This window comes from Rosa chinensis, chromosome 4 (genome assembly GCF_002994745.2).
Source record: "Rosa chinensis cultivar Old Blush chromosome 4, RchiOBHm-V2, whole genome shotgun sequence".
In the NCBI taxonomy this organism is placed as follows: domain Eukaryota; kingdom Viridiplantae; phylum Streptophyta; class Magnoliopsida; order Rosales; family Rosaceae; genus Rosa; species Rosa chinensis.
Genome location: NC_037091.1, coordinates 66115285 through 66134662, shown reverse-complemented (window position 1 = coordinate 66134662; position 19378 = coordinate 66115285). Strand labels below are relative to the sequence as shown.

The following is a 19378-nucleotide window of genomic DNA, read 5'->3' as shown; positions in this document are numbered from 1 at the left end:
GGTTTTTTTCTTTTGGTCTTCTTTTTTTTTTCTTTGTTCTGTTCTTCCTCCTCCTAATCTGCAGGTGGCGGGGCAGAAAACTGTAGGCAGTAGCTTCGGGCACGGCAGGGACGCTGGGCTGCGGTGGCACGGCAGGGACGCTGGGCTGCGGTGGCACGGCAGGGACGCTGGGCTGCGGTGGCACGGCAGGGACGCTGCGGGCTGGAGCGCAGGCTGCAAGCTGTGTGCATAGAGGTGTGCAGATGTGCGGCAGGATGCTGGGGCAGCAGGGGCTGCAGTAGGAGGCAGCAGGTGCGCATGGCAGGACCACAAGGCAGGGGACGCTGGCAGGTTGGTGCAGGGGCAGCAGGGGCTGTGGCTGCGGTGGTTGAGGCTAGGGCTGCAAGTAGGGGTTTCGGCAGCTTTAGGTTTTAGGGTTTTTTTTTTCTTTTTTTTTCGGCTAGGGTTAGAACTCGTGCTGATAACGTGTTGTAGGAGAATTGTAATTGTGTGTTATCATTGATAATAGGAGCCCTTTAAATAGGGAGTTACAAGGTACCCAAAAGGTAATAGAATCCGATTACAATTGAATACCTAAAACACATTCCTATTACAACTCTAAACCCTAGTTTGTAGAGGCACACATTATGTCGATATCCTTCAAAATCAAAGCAAAGCAATTATTTTTGGATAATTAAGACTACAACAAAAAAGAAAGAAATAACATGAGATAAAAGCACACAGCCAGCTGAACTATCTGATCACAGTATCTTGAAAATAGTCTTCAATTTCAAAACCAGCTTCCACTCCTCCTGCAACAGGTCGGTCCGGTAGCATGATTTTAGCACATCAATCAACCAATTGAGATATGGCTGACAAGTTCATCTTCAATGTTAAAGTGCCTACCAAACATCACCTGCTGCTGATTAGGATTCGTCCCAACAATCTTAATGCAAACTTCCTTCCCCTTGTTGGCCATATCAACACGTTTATGGTTATTCTCAATCGACTCAATGCGCCCAATAACCACAAAGTCCCTCTGAGGAATACAAAGTGGAGTCCCAACCTTGACAATGCCTTGAAGAACTTTAACCCCAACTATGATTGGATCCTTCTTGTTGAAAACACAGTTGGGTAAAATCTTGAGCACACATGGAAAGACAGCTTCCTCATCCACAGCAGCTAACTCCTTCTCCTTTTCCTCCTTGAGGTTTTGCATGTAGGCCTTAATCACCTCATGGATTATATCACCAACAAAAATCTTCACACCCAATTCATCTGCAAGTTTCTGGGCCTCCGGTGTCACTTTGACATCAAATGCCAAGATCTTCTTTTCGAGCATCACACTGGCCTTCCTGACATCCTTTTTCTGTATAGGGCCTATGCCAATTCCACGAACTGGAATATTAACTTCTTGGGCCTTCAGAAACTCTAGCATTGCTTCCAAAGAGCTTAGAGTTGATGCTTGTGCACAAACTCCTCCGTCACCAGCCGTACTACTACTACCATTCTTGTTGTTGTTCACAAGGACTGACTTCATCATGTCTTCCATAGCTGCTTCCTTGACCTCTTCCAAGTCATCGTCAGGCCCTACTACATAGAGAGCAGTGCCAGCAATAGCATGTTCAAACCCCTGTGGTGATGTGATCTTGATAGCCTGCGTAGCTCTGATTTCACTATGATGCTGATACTTTCCCTTCACACGAAGCTCTTTCATCGGCTCTGGGGTCAACAAAGATTGAATCCTAGTAACAATAGGAGTACCATGGTTACCACAAACAACTATTTGATCTCCACGGCGAAGCACCCCATTAACCAATATAACATCAATTGTTGTCCCAAGGCCTTCAACATACTTGACCTCCAACACTGTACACTGCACTTCATTGCTGTAAGTCAGTTTCTCTGTCATAGATTTCTGGGTCCAATAAACCATCAGTGACAACAAATCTGGGATGTCTTCACCACTCTTGGCACTTATAGGTACAATGCTGTATGTTTCCCTCATCCGTTTGTTCTCATTGACGTTCAATTTAGTATTAATCCCCTGCTCCTTGAACTGAGTGACAATCTGCACGACTCTCATATTGAACTCATTTTTCACATCCTGAGATTGCTGCTTCATTGCCTTGATAATTGGTGCATTTGGACAAGGCTTCCACCCGTTGAGTCTGTCCACCTTATTCAATGCAACAATGAATTCAGTATTCCTTGACTTCAAAAGATTGAGTGACTCTATAGTCTGAGGCTTTAAGCCATCCATAATGTCAACAACCAAAACAGCAATGTCACACAAACCGGAACCCCGTGACCGTAACTTAGTGAATGGCTCATGCCCTGGGGTATCAATAAGCAACAGACCCGGTACCTTCATGTGCTTATCATCAGCAGCTTTCAGCTCCTTGATTCTCTCTTGTATGTTCTCAGCAGGAAGATAAGTTGCACCAATCTGCTGAGTAATACCACCAGCCTCACCTTTCTGAACATTCGTGCCGCGGATGCAATCCAGCAACTTAGTTTTACCAGCATCAACATGCCCCATAACGCAGCAAATCGGCGAACGCAGAAAGTTCTCTTCTTCACTCTCTTCAACAGCAGAAACTGAACTCGGTCCTTCCACATCAGCATCTTTCTTCATGTCAACTTCAACCTCAACCTCAGTTTCTCTTAGCTTCTCTGTGCCGCTAGAGATTGGTGCCTGATCCTCCCAACTATAGGGATCCCATTCATTGCCTTTGTCATCTTCTACGATTCTAATCTCTTCCACAGAGTACTCATGCACAACCTGAAGTGATTTTTCCTCCGCTACATGCCCAACTTGAATTTTCCGATTCGTCCTTATACACTTGTTCTTGTGATGATACATGGGTCTTTTGGAAGGCCCTTTGTGATCATTCTCCTCCTCAGTGGCAGGAACAGGAGGTGGAACCCCTATCTGTTTTCGATACCTCTCTAACTTGTCTGCTCCTTGTTTCTGCTTGGCAGTTACAGGAATGCCTTCCCTTCTCTTGTGCTCTATGATCTCCTTTTTCTTTTCCTTTCTCCTAATCCTGGCCTCCTCTGCTTCCCTCTCAACCTCTTCTCTCCTCAGCCTCTCCTCTTCTTCTCTCCTCAATCTCTCCTCTTACTCACTTCTCTGCCTCTCTTCCTTTTCCTTTCGCTTCGCCAGTGCCTCCTGCATTGCCCTCACATGCTTTGGCACTTTCTTTTTCGCCTCCATCGTGTTCTTTTCTTTCTTCTCGCCTGCCTTCCTGTCCCTGTTGCGTTCCATAAGCAAATTCGACTAATGACCCTAGCCCTTCCTCCAAAATCTGATCTTGGGGCGATGGGGAGATAGCAGAAGAAGAAACAGAGTCGATGATGATGGGATTCTTGTATGTAAAACTGAATTGGACTGAGAACGAAAGATCATATTTTGTCTGCTGAAATCGACAGGGTGATCTCTGAACTCTTTCTTTGTAGGGGTTTGCGAGGCTTCTAATTTCAAGGTCTAAAGAAAACAGAGAGAGAGAGAGAGGAATGAAATTTCTAGGGTTTGTGATGATATACAGGATTTTCTGAGAAGGGTCTTAGTCGGTGGGAATTGAAACGTGTTGAATTTGGAATAGGGTTTAATTATTTCCGTGTTCAATAAGGAATTAGGGGTGACTTGGTCCTCTAAGTAATAGGAATCCTAATTCCAAGTCCGTACTGGATTAGGAATAGTCCCTTATATAAAACAAAAAAAACAGTCCCCTACAGGGACAGCCACACCATTTAGGAAAAAACTTAAAAAGAGTGAGAAATCATGGGTAAGAGAAAGTCGAGAGCAAAGCCAGTTGCGAACAAGAAGCGAGTTCAGAAGCTTGACACTGTTTACACCTGCCCCTTCTGCAGCCACGGACAAAGCGTTGAGTGCGAAATCGACACGAAGGTAATGGAGGGCCGGGTCAGGTGCTTCATTTGCAAGGAGAGTTACGCTACGAAAATCACAACTTTGACTGAAGCCATAGACATCTACAGCGAATGGATAGATGAATGCATAAGAGTCAACCAGAGCGACTCATAGTTCCGTAAAAGAAAGTTGTGTAACTTTGTTCTTGTTGTTTTGGCTTTGTGCCTTGTAAAGAAAAAGAGAATTATAGCTCTATGTTTATTAATTTCAAATGATAGTTCCATGTTTATTACTTTCGTACATTACCATTGTTGAACTAGGTAGGTCTACTTGAAGCCATTCAGGCTCTAATCAAAAACCATATTCAAATTCTGTAGGCATAATTAAGGATAAAAACGTGACTAAATAAATAAACGTATAGATTCATGCCCATTCTCCTTGCATGAGTATATACAAAATAAAGAGCGCACTCCAAAATTTGTGTCTTCAAGTTGAGTATAGACAAGCTGACAAACCAAAAATCTTCATGCACAATCCTAACAGTCAAAGACCATGAATTCAACTGAATTCACTCCCAAGTGACTGAGACCATAGTGTTGGGGAGACCAGACTCTTCAAATGTAGATTCACAATCATAATCCAGACACTTTGTAGCTCCGGGGACTGCATGAGTCAGTCGAATGGGCCTTTCTTCCTTCAACTGTGAATGGCAGAATGACCACAAAAGCTGCAAAACAAACAATTTAAGTTATTGATGACCCCGCTTGAGGGGAGTAAAATAATCCTGGTCGGAATAGCTCACGCTCATCATGGGCTTGGTTAGTGACACATAATTGGAAACAAAAGATGACCAGCCCAAAGCCAAATTTGTTGTAGCTACTGTTCTGTTAAATATAGATATATTCAAAACTCCTCTCTGTTCCTTACCTGAATAGGATCAATCCGTAGAAAATTGCGCTGGGCCCTGCGCCCATCTGGAAGACGGACTCCAACTCTGCAAATGAGGCTCTTATCACCCTTGGGTTCTTCAGGCAAAGGTGGATATGTAGGCACTTTAGGTAAGGATGTTTCTTCTTCCTTGTCAGTAATGATCTCTTCTTCATCTTTCGAAATGGTTCCACTTGTCCCCTTCATGCTCCCCATTGAAGCTGCTAATGCACGTTGCACTTCCTCATCTTCTTCACTAGCTTGTTCTGCAACAACCAAACCATCTTTAAAACAGAGAAAGAACAAAAGTGAAAGATAATAGCCAACATAACAATTGTAGAAACATCACTCGGTTGCTAGCAAAGCAATTAGGAAACTCCAAAGCTAGAAGAGTTTGGTAACAAAAGAAAAGAAAGTGCCAACAAAAAAAGGATTTATTTAGACTAACTTATAGATGAAATAAAGCATCTTAACCAACAAATATCTCGGAGTAAAACTTCTTGAACAAAAACATATCTCCAATATCATGACAGTCAAACTGAAACATTCTCTGATATCACATCAACCTAAACAGAAACTCAGTATCTGAGATCTAAACAGCATGAATTTAGAGAAGAATACATATATAAGCCAGACAAATAGTTTAGGCACAATACATGGACTGTCAATTGGAAAATATCAAAATTGCACAAGTCAAATAGTGCACTGAATGATACAGCATAAGCACGCAGAGCCCCAAATATACCATTTGTATTCTGTGGCTGAGGCAGAGAACTTTCCCTAGGCCGCTTGTTGGATAAAGCTAAATGATGATCCCTGGGACCACTATCCATGAAGGGTAATAGATCCTACAGTTGCAAGTAAGTTTTCATGGTTTAACATGGAGACATACCAAAATGAATCCAAAGCAAAAATTTGATCACTGTGTGAAATGTCTATTAAGTTCTCAAACAAAAGAAAACTTTATAAAGAACTGTGAAATAACAAGAGACACCATGCCCATTACCTCCAGCAAACGTTCCGGTTGAACCATTCCATTCCATGAACGCATTTTCTGCCCGGTGATGGGGTCAATGATGAGAACAACAGGCATAGATTCCAATTTGTAGTACGTACAAACCTTCCTGCCTTCAGTTGTATCATCATATGTCTGTAAATATGGACCAACATCAAACAATGAACAAGATACGATCAATTATCTCATAAAGGCAATCCAAAAGTTGTATTGATAAATTTGATGTTATACAAAATGATGAGCAAACCCCTCAACACCAGTATAAATAATTAATACTTTTGACACAATTAACAGTAGCTCACAGAAGGCAAGAAGCAACCAAATATACACAACAAGGTTAGCATCTCTACAGTTCTCTATTCCTATAAAAGATTGATAGACACTTGCTGTACATGTCATCCCCTTTGTTAAAAACAAGGTTACGGGCACTAGCATGTTTTACTTGCTTTTACACTTTACCCAAGGAGCAGGTTAATATGTAACCAGTCAGATAAATCTAACTTTTTTGTTGGGGAAAAAGAACATATGGCTATTCTCAAATAAAATAAGCGTAGTAATAATATAATACGAATACAATCTGCAAATATATCTGAATTCATGAAAGAAGGGAGAACAAGCCCTAAAACATAGTAATCACTGATCAAAGCATACAAACTGACCTGCCAGAAGATAAAATTAGTGATAATGGTTTGAGAAACAGCTTCATTAGCCCAGGTGTCTCGATTAAGCTTCACAAAGTAAAGACATACGCACCAAAAGTGAGTCAAGTAGAAAACAAAAATAATAATAAACCTAAAATAAAAAGACCACAGCAAAAATACTACCATATGGGAGCTGAACTCCGAATTGGATTGCAAGTTCACCATGAGCCATTTGTCCTGGACGGAAGCAGCACTCTTTGCCTGCATTAGTTAAAAACAAAATCTTACTGAATAAGTATAAAAGTCTGCATGGTGATTATACCACTCAAATGCCACTAGGTGAACTATGAAAGCTTTCATTTCCAAATGTATCACTCGTATTCTGATCTTATCTGCTTAGACTTTGGTAGGAAAGAAACAAAGTTCCGTAAAGATATTCAATTAATAGCTACAGACTTACAGCCTCTAGATTACAATCAGAATCAACAGTATATCACTACATCAAAGGATAACCCAAAACAAAAAAGAGAGGTTAACCCCACTAAGCCCGATCCAACAACCTATAACATCAAAATACTGATGATACCCATACAACTTTTGCAGTGCATAAACTACAAAGCAAGGAAGATAACGTCAAAATACCATACCTTTTCAAAAGAACCCTGGAACAGTAGCTGAAAGGGAGGACGATACAAGGAAGCGAGATTATCTCGAGAGCTATCTGTTGCGGATGTAGCACCTTCATTTGATTCCCATACTCCAGGATGTTTCAATTCCTCATTAAAGTTGCGGAATGCAATCACACCCGATTCGTTTACTGGAAGTCTTGTCATTGGTGATGTAGATGAAAGCAACCTTAACAAGAAAATACGCCAAACATTGTAGCTTATAAGAAAAGATGATCAAGCAGGCCAAAGACAAGGTTTATAATGAATAAAATGGGGAAAAAAATGAATGCCCACTGGCTTCCAACTACATGATAGGTGGGATTACATGCCAGAAACGCAGAACAATGACTTTAAAAAAAATAGTGGGGGTGTGGGGGGGGCAACAACAAATTAAATGAATTGCACATCTACGAGAGCTAAAGCAGGTAAATGAATGAAAATAACATTATATGATCTAGGCAAAGAAAACATATAATATCTGAATTCAGCAAACAAAGCTAAAATGTGTATTCAGTTATAATAAGGACACATAACCATTAATAGTCCCTTTAAGTTTACCAAAGAATCTTAAAGAAGACAAAAGCAATACTATTTCAAATCTACTGCAAAAAAGAAAAAGAAAAAAGCAGGTTCCTGAAAGTATCAGAAACATGGCAACAAACTCTTGCAGTATTATAATTACAACAAATCAATAATTAGTTACATAACTGTACGGTGTACACATTCTCACAGACTCCATTACTACTATTCCACATGTGGCATTCGTTGATAAAGGAAAAACCATGAAAGAATAATGAACTACCATGCGATTTCCTTTTCTCTTAATGCAGTATCCACAGAAAGTAGCATTGCCCCACAATAACAGGATTGAATACAAAGCTTTCCAATTCAGAAAAACCCAGCTCAAATAGAGTGGGAGCACATACCCAGCCCCATAGAGTGCAACATCATCATACAGGACGTCCCTTATAACCGGCATGGGGGCACGCACTTCATCCTCACCATATTGTGCCACATTCTCATCCACCCTATTACAAACCAAATGTCAACACAAAACCAACTGCACCATACACAACAATAGAGCAAGAAACACAAAATTACCCAGAACTCTGTTCAGCCAAATTACTAGCATTCTCAGCCGGCGGCTGCGGCGGAGCCATCGCCCCCGCTTCATTACCCACATAAAACAGCTGAAGTGCTTCCTCTAGGTTCCAACCCGTAGCCTGATCAACCAAAGATCCAAACTTTCAATACACACACGTTACACTGATCTAAACCAAACCCCTCCCAATCAATATAAACCCAAATCCACCACTACAAAAACAAAAAATTAACTTTTCTTTTCCACTATAAACCACAAACAAACAAATAGAGATCAATCAATCATCAATGCAATGCGTTTCAGAGACTAGTAATCAAAGCCTAATCGACCTGCAAAAACCGCCGGGCGGTCTCGTCGGTCTGGCCAGCGGCGATCTCCATAAACAGAGCCACCATGCTCTGCTGCTCCTCGGCTGACCCCGCCTCCATCTCCGGCTTGCTCTGCAACAAAACGCACAACCAAAATACTCAATTTTTCCCATAAAGTACCGAACTTTATCACCAACTAGAAATCTAGGGTTTTCAGAGATCACAAAACGCACCGTTTTGGGGACTTTGGCGACGGGTTTTGCTTCTTCTGCTCCTCCGTCTGAGATTTTGCTCTTCTTCCGTTTATTGTTTTTCATTTATGAGCTTCGTGTTTTCTATTAAAATGGATATTAGTCAGAGGGGCGTAACTACGAGTTTGACCTCGGAGGGAGTGAGGGGGGTGGTGGTATTTACGTAGATTTGGGGAACTTGGAGGGCTGTTTCAGGTGGGTGGGAGGAGGTTTTCAGGTGGAGGTGGGAGGAGCGTGACAAATAGTAATAGCCATCGTCCTTTGGGATTCTACATTAATATGGTTCTCTGTAGCAGCAAGATACCAAGTCCAATGTGGAACGGATACTAAGTCCATGACAATCTAATTCTTGGGCTTTTTGCTTCATAGATGAGCCCAATTATTGAATTTCAGATTTTTTTTTTTTTTTTTCCTTTCCAAGAGGAAAACTTGAACTCGGAGTCTGACGGAAAGATCGTTGGACGAGTTTTAATAAGGAAAGTAAAACTTTTGCACCATGGGTGAATTGCTGTCGATGATCCATGGATCCTTGATTAGTAATGTATCTAAGCTCTACATTAAGTATGCACTCGATCTTTAGACTTTTGAAAAGTTTTGTTTTGAAAGATATTTTTAAATCCTTGATCTCCTCCTGGGAGGAACTAACGGGCATCCAAATATGAGGCGGAAGACTCTGGTGGATATGTAAGATTTACTGATCAAAGGAAACAGTCTACACACTTTGTTGGAGATAAGTGTTATATTGACTAGGGGCAGATCTAGGCACAAGCTGGGTTGGGCTCAAGCCCCATCGGGCTTTTTGGGTCCAAACAAAAAAAATTAGGTATATAGGTTTTTTTTTTTTTTTTTGGAACACTTCTAGCATCACTCCCGAGTCCCGAATCTGCTTCTCTTCCGAGTCTCAGAGTCTTCGGTTTTTCAAGCTCCACCCAGCCCCCACCGCCGAACTCAGCGTTGGAGACTTGGAGCATTCCCGAGTCCCGTAAACCTTGTGCAGCAACCTGCAACTAGCAATTTAGCAAACCCGTCTCCTGTCTCCGAGCTCCACCTCCAGGTATCTCTTTCTTCGTCTTCTTCTCCTCCTTGGCTCCTCATATTCTTCTCTTCTTCTTGACTTCTTAATCTGAGTTTCTGAATTCTGATTTTGGGTGATATGTAAATTGGGTATTTGGGTTCGATTTCGAATTTTCGATTTGATCTTGTTGGTTCTAATGTTTTGATGTTGAATTGTTGGACAGGGGCGGACAATGCCGAAGTGCTGACCGACACTTCAAGTCTTCAAGCTGCAAGTTTTGATCTTGAATTCTTGATGTTGAATTGGGTTTGACTGTTTGATAACTTGATTTCCATTTAATTAAGGTAATGGAAATGGGTTTGATAAATGATTTTCAGTTGAGTGAGTTGAATAAAAGATTTTCAAACCAAGCATCAGAACTCCTTATACTTAGTTCAACCTTGGATCCTTGTGATAACTTCAAGAATTTTAAAATTGAAGATATTTGCAATCTTGCAAATAAGTTTTATCCTAAAGATTTTGATGATGGTGAAATGTTTGCTTTAGAATTAGAGTGTGCATATTATGAAAAAGATATGCTTAGTGATCCAAAATTTCAGAATTTGGAATCCATTTCTGATATGTGCCGGACCTTGGTTCAAACAGGGAAGTCATAATTTTTCCCTATGCTTCATAGATTGATTTGTTTGATTTTGCCCATTCATATTTCTACGGCAACCACTGAAAGAGCATTTTCAGCTATGAATATTGTTAAGAATAAACTTAGAAACAAGATGGAAGATGAGTTTCTTGGTGATTGTATGGTCCTTCACATTGAGAAAGACTATGCTGAATCTATTGACACCGACGAGGTGATTAAAGAGTTTGAAGCTTCATGTACTCGTAGAGTTAGATTTAGTTAGTTTATGCTCTTGTATTATATTGCATTGCACATTTATTTTAATGTTGAGTTTATTGTTTAATTTTGTATATGCATTTGAAGGGTAAGGCTCATTATGTCCCCCCCCCCGACTAGGTGTATCATTTTTTTTTCAATTAATAAAATTCTCTCGCACCGTCGAGATTCTCTACTATTTTTTTCTTCCCTTTGTTAAGAAATTCAAGCCAACCACGTGGTGTGGTGTGCTGGTCGAGCGGCTTAGTCTGGAACCCCCAGATCTAGCGTTCGATTCCCAGCTCCATCCCGTGGCCAGTAGATTTGAGGGACCTTTGTTTGATAACACGAGGGTTCGTGCGTCTGCGGTGTAGTGATTAGTCTGGCAAAGCTGGGATACACTGCATGAGGGTGCCTGTGTGGTTCTATTGACGTCTTCCCCCTCAAAAAAAAAAAAAAAAAATTCAAGCCCCACCGACCCTCAAATCCTGGATCCGCCCCTAATGTTGACATAATATGCTAATCAACAAGCCAATAGCTATTTACTTATTTAGCACCTATGGAAAAATTAATGAGTAGTCTTTATGTACTTCTACTCCTTTTTTTTTTTTTAAATATGTACTTATTTTTAAGAAATATTTTAACAACAATCCTCGACAAATGGCCCACTCAGAAGTTCGGTATATTTTCTTTCAAAAAATCAAAACAGTACACAACTTTCAAAACTTGACCCACTTTTAGTACAAGGCGTCAATAACACCGTTAACGTTATGCAATTATTCATTTATCAAAAGATAATTTAGTATTTCACCTCTCTCTCTCTCTCTCTCAACTTTCAAAACTTGACCCACTTTTAGTACAAGGCGTCAATAACACCGTTAACGTTATGCAATTATTCATTTATCAAAAGATAATTTAGTATTTCACCTCTCTCTCTCTCTCTCTCTCTCTCTCTCTCTCTCTCTCTCTCTCCCTCCCTCCCTCCCTCCCTCCCTCCCTCCCTGATTCGAACATCCAAATCTGGGTACCCTTTCTCCTTCTTCTTCCTTCTCCTTTTTCTTCCTGCTTCTTCCTCCCTCACTCCCCGATATCAAGGTTTAATTTGGATGCCCAAATCTAATTTTCTTCTCCTCCTCCTTCTTCTTTTTCCTTCTTCTTCCTCCCTCCCCGATATCAAGGTTTGATTTGGACACCCAAATCTGGGTAAATCTAATTTTCTTCTCCTCCTCCTTCTTCCTTCTTTTTGTTTTTGTTTTTTACCAATCTTTGAAGAGACGGATTTGCCCTTACAAATTTGACCAAAATCACATTGACTAACGTTGGATGTAACGGCATGTACATATTTTCAGTTGAGATTACAAGTTCATGTACCGTTTTAATTTTTTTGAAATATAATGTACCGAACTTCAGAGTAGCCCATTTGTTAGGGGTTGTTGTTAAATATTTTCTTAAAAAGAATGGTTGATTCGTAATATCTTTGCAAACTATTTTCCAACAAAGAACAACAAAGTTTCATTTATGATAGAGACAAATTACGGATCAGCGATGCATAACATTTTTTGTGGCCTAGCCTATCATCAACAAAAGAGTTTTCAAATAGAAACCTCCACAGCTCCATGCACCAATGCGCGAAAACTTTAGGCAAAAACCCTAGAATATTGCATGACACTAATAAAAAAAACTTATATGCAAACATCAATATTCCCTGGCTGGTTATTGATCGACATACAATCACAGTTGGATTCTACAAATTGAATGAGTTAGGTGCGTGAAAACTACTGATGGGATACTAGAAAGACTTGCAATTAATCATTAGTTTATTATCTTTAAGCTTGTGTTAAGATTGCCTGAGACGATCTAACATGCATGTAGTTAGAGTCACAAGTCGAATCGAATTTGTCACCGCAATTTCCAAATTCCATGGTACTTCCTGTGCCGTGGTACAAGGTACAAGTAGGTCGAGTAGGTATAAGGCGGGCGCAAATTCGATTATAAGTTAAAGTAATATAATTATATAACCTTTTAATTATCAAAAAGGTCTCAATGTCTTTCACTTTTTGGTCTCGTGTGTGTTCCTTACGTTTTGCCTTTGGTGTGCTTGTCAATCCCTAATTCATATCACTTGGCCTTTTAACCACAACCACTTGTTTTGATAGGCATGCGTATATGATTTTCCTCAGGAATAGTCGAGGTTTCATTGACTCATACCCATGGCTGAAAATAATACATAGTATAAGAAAAAGGTTAGCAAATAGTTGACATTTGTGAAAGTCGCCATCGAAATACTGAGTTGGATTCGACTGAAAGAGTTTGGAAATTTTCATATACGTACACCGATTAAGAAACTGAAATAAAAAAACAGGGTGCATTATAAGAGCCCTTTGCAAATTAAAATAGGTCAGAATGCATCAATTATTTAAGCCCTTTACTTGTAGCTAGGGTTTGCTGGCTACATGCAAAGAAACGAAGGAGCACCACTAAACCCTAAATAACCAAACAACCACATCTTTTTCATTCTTTAATTTGCTGCTTTATTCGCATGAATAGATTAATTAGCAATCTACTTAGTTAGAGTCTTTATACTTTTATTCATTTCATTTTTTTAAAGGGTCGCGTGCTATTGAACGAATTTGGCTTGTCCTATCCAATCTAATTATTTGAAAAGCAGGAGACTATCGTTGACGCGTGTCCAAGAACTCTTGCCGCCAAATTTCCATGGATGAGGCTTTTTCTTCTTTCTGTGAGGAAAGTAATTGAAACATGTCCGGGAAAAGTTATAGAAACGACAATGGCAGCTGCCACTATATCAATATACAGGCTTAATTAATGGAGCTCTTATCTTATTTGTTTTTAGGCAGTGACTCATCTCAAGGTCATCGTGTGTCATTCTCCAAAAAAAAAAAAGATCATCGTGTGTCTAATTGAATTTACCCAACTTTAATTACGTGGGTTAATACGTATCCATTAAGTAACCGGTTAATTATTTGGTAATTAGCAAAAAACCGTTACAGTTTGATACTTGGCATATTCTCCTCCAACACTGGCGGAATCGTACGGATGGAGTTGGATGTTAGGGCAAGTTCCATACTTACTTTTGGTGAAGTACGTATGAAACTTTTTTAGCTCGAAGTTTTCTTATGGCTGCCTTAGTTTTCTAGTTGATTACTGATTAATAATTACGAGTCGCCATTTGTGTTTGGTTAGTTTCGCCATCAGGTATAAAAGCCACCATAATTACATATATATATATATATATATATATATATATATATATATAACTACAAACACAAAGTTAGCCAACTTTTGTGTTCCACCAAGTCACTAATTAACCAAAAATATTAAAAGACTAAATTTAATGCATGCAGCTTTCGAAGGGTATGATACATAGGATTACTAGTGGGTGGAAAATTTTGTTGATGAAATCTTGATTGGCTTCGAACTAGAAAGTCGGTCTCTATCTATTCCAATCAATTTACTTCGAAAAAAGATAATGTATATATAATCATGATGAGAAATATTTCAAAGTTAATTTTCTAAACGCCATACACACACCCTTATAAGGGATAAAGGGAATCCATAAATATTGAAGAAGTTGTTTTCCTTCACAGGTCAATAGTTGAAGTCACTATACCAATTTGGGGGGAAATTATAACATGGTCCCGGACCATAGTATACATGGTGGTCCGGAGTGGTATTATTGACTCATGTAACTCATGTGACCCATAGTGATTTCCGATTGATCTCTTAAATTAATTTTTTTTTTCTTTTTTAACCCCTTCTGCATGGTCCCCACCATATTCGAATGATATTATTGGTTAGAACCACCATATGTCAGTGCCACGTGGTACTTTGTGACCGCTGGATGAGAGTCGTACATTTAATAAATTGCACCGAAGTTATTTATACGAAACATGAACTAAAATTGTTTATTTGTTTAGCTTTACTTACTCCTTAAAAAATATTGTTTATTCATTTGATTATATAGAATTTTAATGTTACCCAACAAACAACATATAGTTGTTAGGTGATAATGGAAAATGAACGATCATATGTTAATGTTAGATGATGCTAGAAAATGAACCAATTAATTAAAATGATCAACAAACTATAATTATTAAAAACACTAGAGGATGGGGCAGGGGTGGATTCATATATATAGAGGCGAGGTTAGGCGCTTACTTAGACTAAGTTTTTTTTTTGTTTACCTTGGATTATGTAGGTTGGCTATCGGCAAGGTATGTAAAAATGGCAGAAATGGGGCAAATCCAATTATAATTGGGGAAGAAGACGAGCTCCCGGCGTTCTTTTGTTTTTTTCTTTGATAGCATCTCAAAACGACATTGTTTTGAGCTTTTCATTAATAATAATGAGAGGCCAAAATGACGTTGTTACATCCCGAACCTAGAATTAACGATTTACTCACTATTTGGACGGTAATTGTCAAATACTTTCAATTTTTACTTTTTATCGATATTTTAGTGGCCCTAAAAGTTGACTTTTTGTTCGGGTCAAAATTTGAGGAAATGTTCTTCATGAAAGTTGTAGAGGACTTTAAACCGAGCACGTGCATATGTGGTGCGTAAAAATTGGACTTAGTATGTGAGAGTTATGGCCAAAAATGTAGAAGTTACTGTTCATGGTTAATTATATATATATGGAAGTTACTGTTGGTAGATTTCCATTTTCGGAAAATCTACCTAGCCCCGGTAACTCTTTCTTCTCCTTCCCCGATCCTTCTCCCCTTTCGGCCCGATCTTCCCCCTTCGATTTCTCCCTCCTCCGGCCGACCCACGACGCAATCCGGCCATCCCCAAGCTCGTCTCCTTCCCCTTGTCACATCTGTGGAGGTATTTGGAGGAGATTTGGCCGGAGAAGCTCGATTTTGAGTGGGGAAAATTACTGTAGCAGTTCGCCACTATTGTCGATTTCCGGCGATTCCGGCCATCTCCGGTCACCATATCGGCGTCGAAGGCTCGGTTTTCGACGGAGATCATTTCGCCCCTAGCCTCGAAGCAAGATTTGCCGTGTATAGGCCGAATCGATAACCTAGGGTTCTTGAATTTCTGGGTTATCTTCGCCGGCCGAATTCGACCATTTCCAGGTAAAACTGGGGTGTGTTGTAGTTGAGAAAATTAATCAGTGGGTCGAGTTGTAGCTATACATGGAATTTGGTAGCCGGTGGTGGAGGTTGGTACCGGCGCGTGAGACAGTATTTGGCCGGACTTTAACTTCTGTTGTTGAGATAATTAATCAATTATACATCTAGTTTCATAATTGCAGCTTTGTGATAGAATTGGAGATGGAATGAATGTGGATTTTGATGTTGTTCAATGGTGGAATTGTTAATTGAATTGCGAGGAATCCATCCATCGGATTTCCTTGATTCGGCCCTAAAGCCCATACATTAAGGGAATAATATTAGTGAAGAAGATTGGGAGGTTTTGGGCAAATAATGATAATGTTAGGGTTGGTTTTATTTATCGTAATTTAGTTTTCCATCCAGCAATTATAGGTTTACGAACGTTATATTGTACAGGACGTGAGGAGGATTCCCTCGAGGAGGGTTCGGATCGACGGCAGGCTTAGCCGTACACTGTGAGTGGACTTTTGTTTTCGAATAAGTGATGCATGCATTTATTTATTAAAGCATGTTCTATTTAATTAACATATTATTTTCCGAGCATAGGAATTTGATTACGATTTATCTCGTGGATTTGTTTCCAATAATGATTTTGTGAAGTATTTATGATTTATACCGGTTGTGAGCTTCGGTTATTAAGTTGTTATGCTCGGATTCGAATTTATATTTGATGTTGATTTTTCGACGAATTGTTTTCGATGTGATTTCCGGATTTATACCATTTATATTATATTTATATTCGTCGATTTGAGACTTTATTTGCAAATTGAATTTTGTTGGAGTAAATCTCCATGTCTATTTATCGATTTTCGATTTTGGTATTGGGAATGCCTCATTGACAATCTACTTATTTCTGTAGCGTGTGGGACACGCTGTTAGTTTATACGACTTTACCAGAATTTCCGGGTATGGTTGGGAATCGTATCCGTGTTTCCTTTATTCGTGGGACATGGGGAAGCCTTAAGGATTTATTGGATTTTAATAGTTTTTACCCACCATACCTGGGTCGCTATATTTTATTGCTAGCTAGCCTATTAGTACTCCTCCCTGCTTACTATGTGTTTGTGGGTGAGTAAGAGCAGAGCATGGGATGCTCCAGAGTGTGGGACACTCCGACCCGAGCCTGGGAGGCTCCCTTCTTTCATATGGTGAAATCTCTTCCCCATATTTTATCGTTACTTGACTAGCGGGGCTAGTCCGTTTTCTTTTAACCAGCGAGGCTGATATGTTTTTCACGAGTTTTGAATTTAAAGAAATACGTTTTATAACGTTGCATGCATCGAGATTTTTATAATGTAAATTTGTGGGAAAGTATAAACTTTTCTTCCTTTATACTTATTTATTTTGTCCACTCATGCTAACGTTTTTATGTACTTTCCCCTGGGTCCTTTGGTTTCAATTGCCCAGATCGCAGCGTTGCTGACCGGCTTAGGAGTGGAGGCTAGCACCACCTTTGCCATCTATCCTCAGTAGGTTATTTGTTAACCTACTTTATGTATTATATTTCGAGTGTGTTCTTTAGGTTGCTCTGATTACTTTAAAAGGGTGGATTTATACATTTGTATAATTATGAGTGTATGGGAGTTGTATAATATTGGAGAAAGTTGAAAGATTTGATTTGCTAGGTTGTAATTTATATAAATGGTTATGTTTGTGTAGTACGAAGTTTATACTTGGAAATTTGCAGATTGTTGCTTGGAAGCGGGGTGGCTTCAAGCATAGAAATTACTATACTTAGAAGTGTTTTCAGCAGGTTTAGGGTTGTCCACTTTTAGGGGAAGTTCTGTCGAATTTTTCCGAAAAGTGGGCCCCGCAGGTCCATCTTGGAGTTAGGAGGGTAATTCCAGGGTGGGTCCTGACAGACGTCGTTTCATAACTAAATATGAGGGAAAAATAATGAAGCATAGTTCAAATAGAACATGGAGTCATGTACGTCTGAGACTTATACAATTGTATAATTGTTCTTCGATTTCTTCCATCGGATCAAAAAAAACTTACATCTCTCTCTATTACTATTCATTGAATTCGATCGTTTGGCAACTGAAGATTGAAAATTTGAAAGATCTTGTTTTGTTCTTCAATTGATCAATTGAGTCTTCCTTCACAAGTTCACGGTAAGTGACAATTCATTCTAGAACCTATTCAAAACTCATAAAATTCAGATTCATTTAACATTCTTTTTGTCTTTTTATTTTATATAATATATATATACACACACACACATATATATATATATATATATTACTACTTAATTTTAGACGGTTAGTCTTGTGATCTTGCCTTACTTGAGTAAAATTTCTGGATCCGCCACTGGGGTGGGGTGGTCATCCATGTTTACTTCATTAATGTTTAGAAACGCTGTGTGTGTAGGTATGAGAGACAGCTTGTTCTCATATTACTCCTACGCATAATTTTATCTTTCACACATATATTGTTACATACGTTGATCCTCTTGTCAAAGTCACATTGATTTTTTTTTTTTTTGAAAAGGTCACATTGATCTTTTTACCAGAAAGCGAAGGTAACTGCTAAGCCAAACATGTATGTGGTTGCAGGTTATCATCCTCATGATCTAGATCTGGCTAGAATTTTTCGCTGTCTTTGCACCATGAGAAAATAATTGATGATAATAGTTGTTCGAAATTAAAGTAAAAGATCCATGACATGGACTTTCAGAGTGATTAATTATTGTCTAACTAATCAATAGGAATCTAAGTGCATATATAAACGCCGCCTAACCTATGAAATGTGTTTTTGGTCCTCTGCCTAATCGAACTTCCCACTCGAAACCTAGCTAGAAGAAATAAAAGGTAAATGGGTGGATGATGATATGTCGGAGGCTAGCTATTTAGCGAGAGAGCTAGAATTGATTTGAGTTAATTAAAGTAATTAGCTAGCTAACTGCGTGGATAGTAAGTAGTTACTTAAGTTGGATTGGATATTAAATATATATATATATATATATATATATATATATGGCAATGTACACCGTCATGTATATTCGTGATTAGCGTGTAACAGCAATCTGTATAATGAAGAGTAAGACCAAAAGAATACTTAGTTCCTATAGCGGCCAATCAATGGAAGTTAGCTAATTAAGGGGGGAATGGAAGAAGAAACTAATAATTAAAAAAAGGAAGACAATTCTGCAGTGGCACTTGATGTAGAGTGATGTAGAGAGCCACATTATAAAAAACACCCACCAACTAGACCATGTTCACTGACCTGTATGTAAAGGCCAAGCAACAACACCTTTCATTTTAAAAAAGGGGTTACATTCTAAAATCAATTAATTAATAAAGTGAAAGATATGCTAATGTATCAAATAATCAAATCAAGCAAAAGAGATTTAATATCTGACCATTTTATCATCAAGGCTAGAGGGCAATTATTCCAATCTTGGGGGCCATATGGTCACACAGTGTCGATTATGACTCATCACGTATAGTATATTGTGATGACATAATTATGATTAATCAGCATATGAAAATCCATTTCAAAAAGAAAGCTATATATATATATTTATTTATTTTTATTTTTTTTGAAAAGGAGCTATATCTTAAAATAAGAGAAATATTGGCATG

General features: G+C 39.0%; 2 protein-coding genes across 2 annotated transcripts; both read right to left on the bottom strand.

The window, feature by feature from the left end:
* Window positions 1-740: 740 nt before the first annotated feature.
* On the bottom strand, window positions 741-3469 carry LOC112199795 (eukaryotic translation initiation factor 5B-like). Its single transcript, XM_040518838.1, is given in 2 exon segments — window positions 741-841; window positions 844-3469. Coding segments are annotated over 2 exon segments (2508 nt in total). The 5' UTR covers window positions 3251-3469.
* A 711-nt stretch (window positions 3470-4180) lies between these two features.
* On the bottom strand, window positions 4181-8979 carry LOC112200376 (plant UBX domain-containing protein 7). Its single transcript, XM_024341406.2, has 11 exons — window positions 8748-8979; window positions 8536-8646; window positions 8206-8327; window positions 8031-8132; window positions 7084-7291; window positions 6620-6697; window positions 6455-6523; window positions 5787-5930; window positions 5526-5628; window positions 4781-5046; window positions 4181-4580 (listed from the first exon to the last, which is right to left on the bottom strand). Exons 1-11 carry the CDS (start codon window positions 8829-8831, stop codon window positions 4422-4424), a joined length of 1446 nt encoding a protein of 481 aa, XP_024197174.1. The 5' UTR covers window positions 8832-8979; the 3' UTR covers window positions 4181-4421.
* Window positions 8980-19378: the final 10399 nt, after the last annotated feature.

Coding starts and splice junctions, on each gene's coding strand:
- LOC112200376 (XM_024341406.2), bottom strand. CDS start 8,831: ATGAAAAACAATAAACGGAAGAAGAGCAAAATCTCAGACGGAGGAGCA. Junction 8,328..8,535: donor CCGCCCGGCGGTTTTTGCAG/GTCGATTAGGCT, acceptor TTGGTTGATCAG/GCTACGGGTTGGAACCTAGA. Junction 8,133..8,205: donor TTGGCTGAACAGAGTTCTGG/GTAATTTTGTGT, acceptor GGTTTGTAATAG/GGTGGATGAGAATGTGGCAC.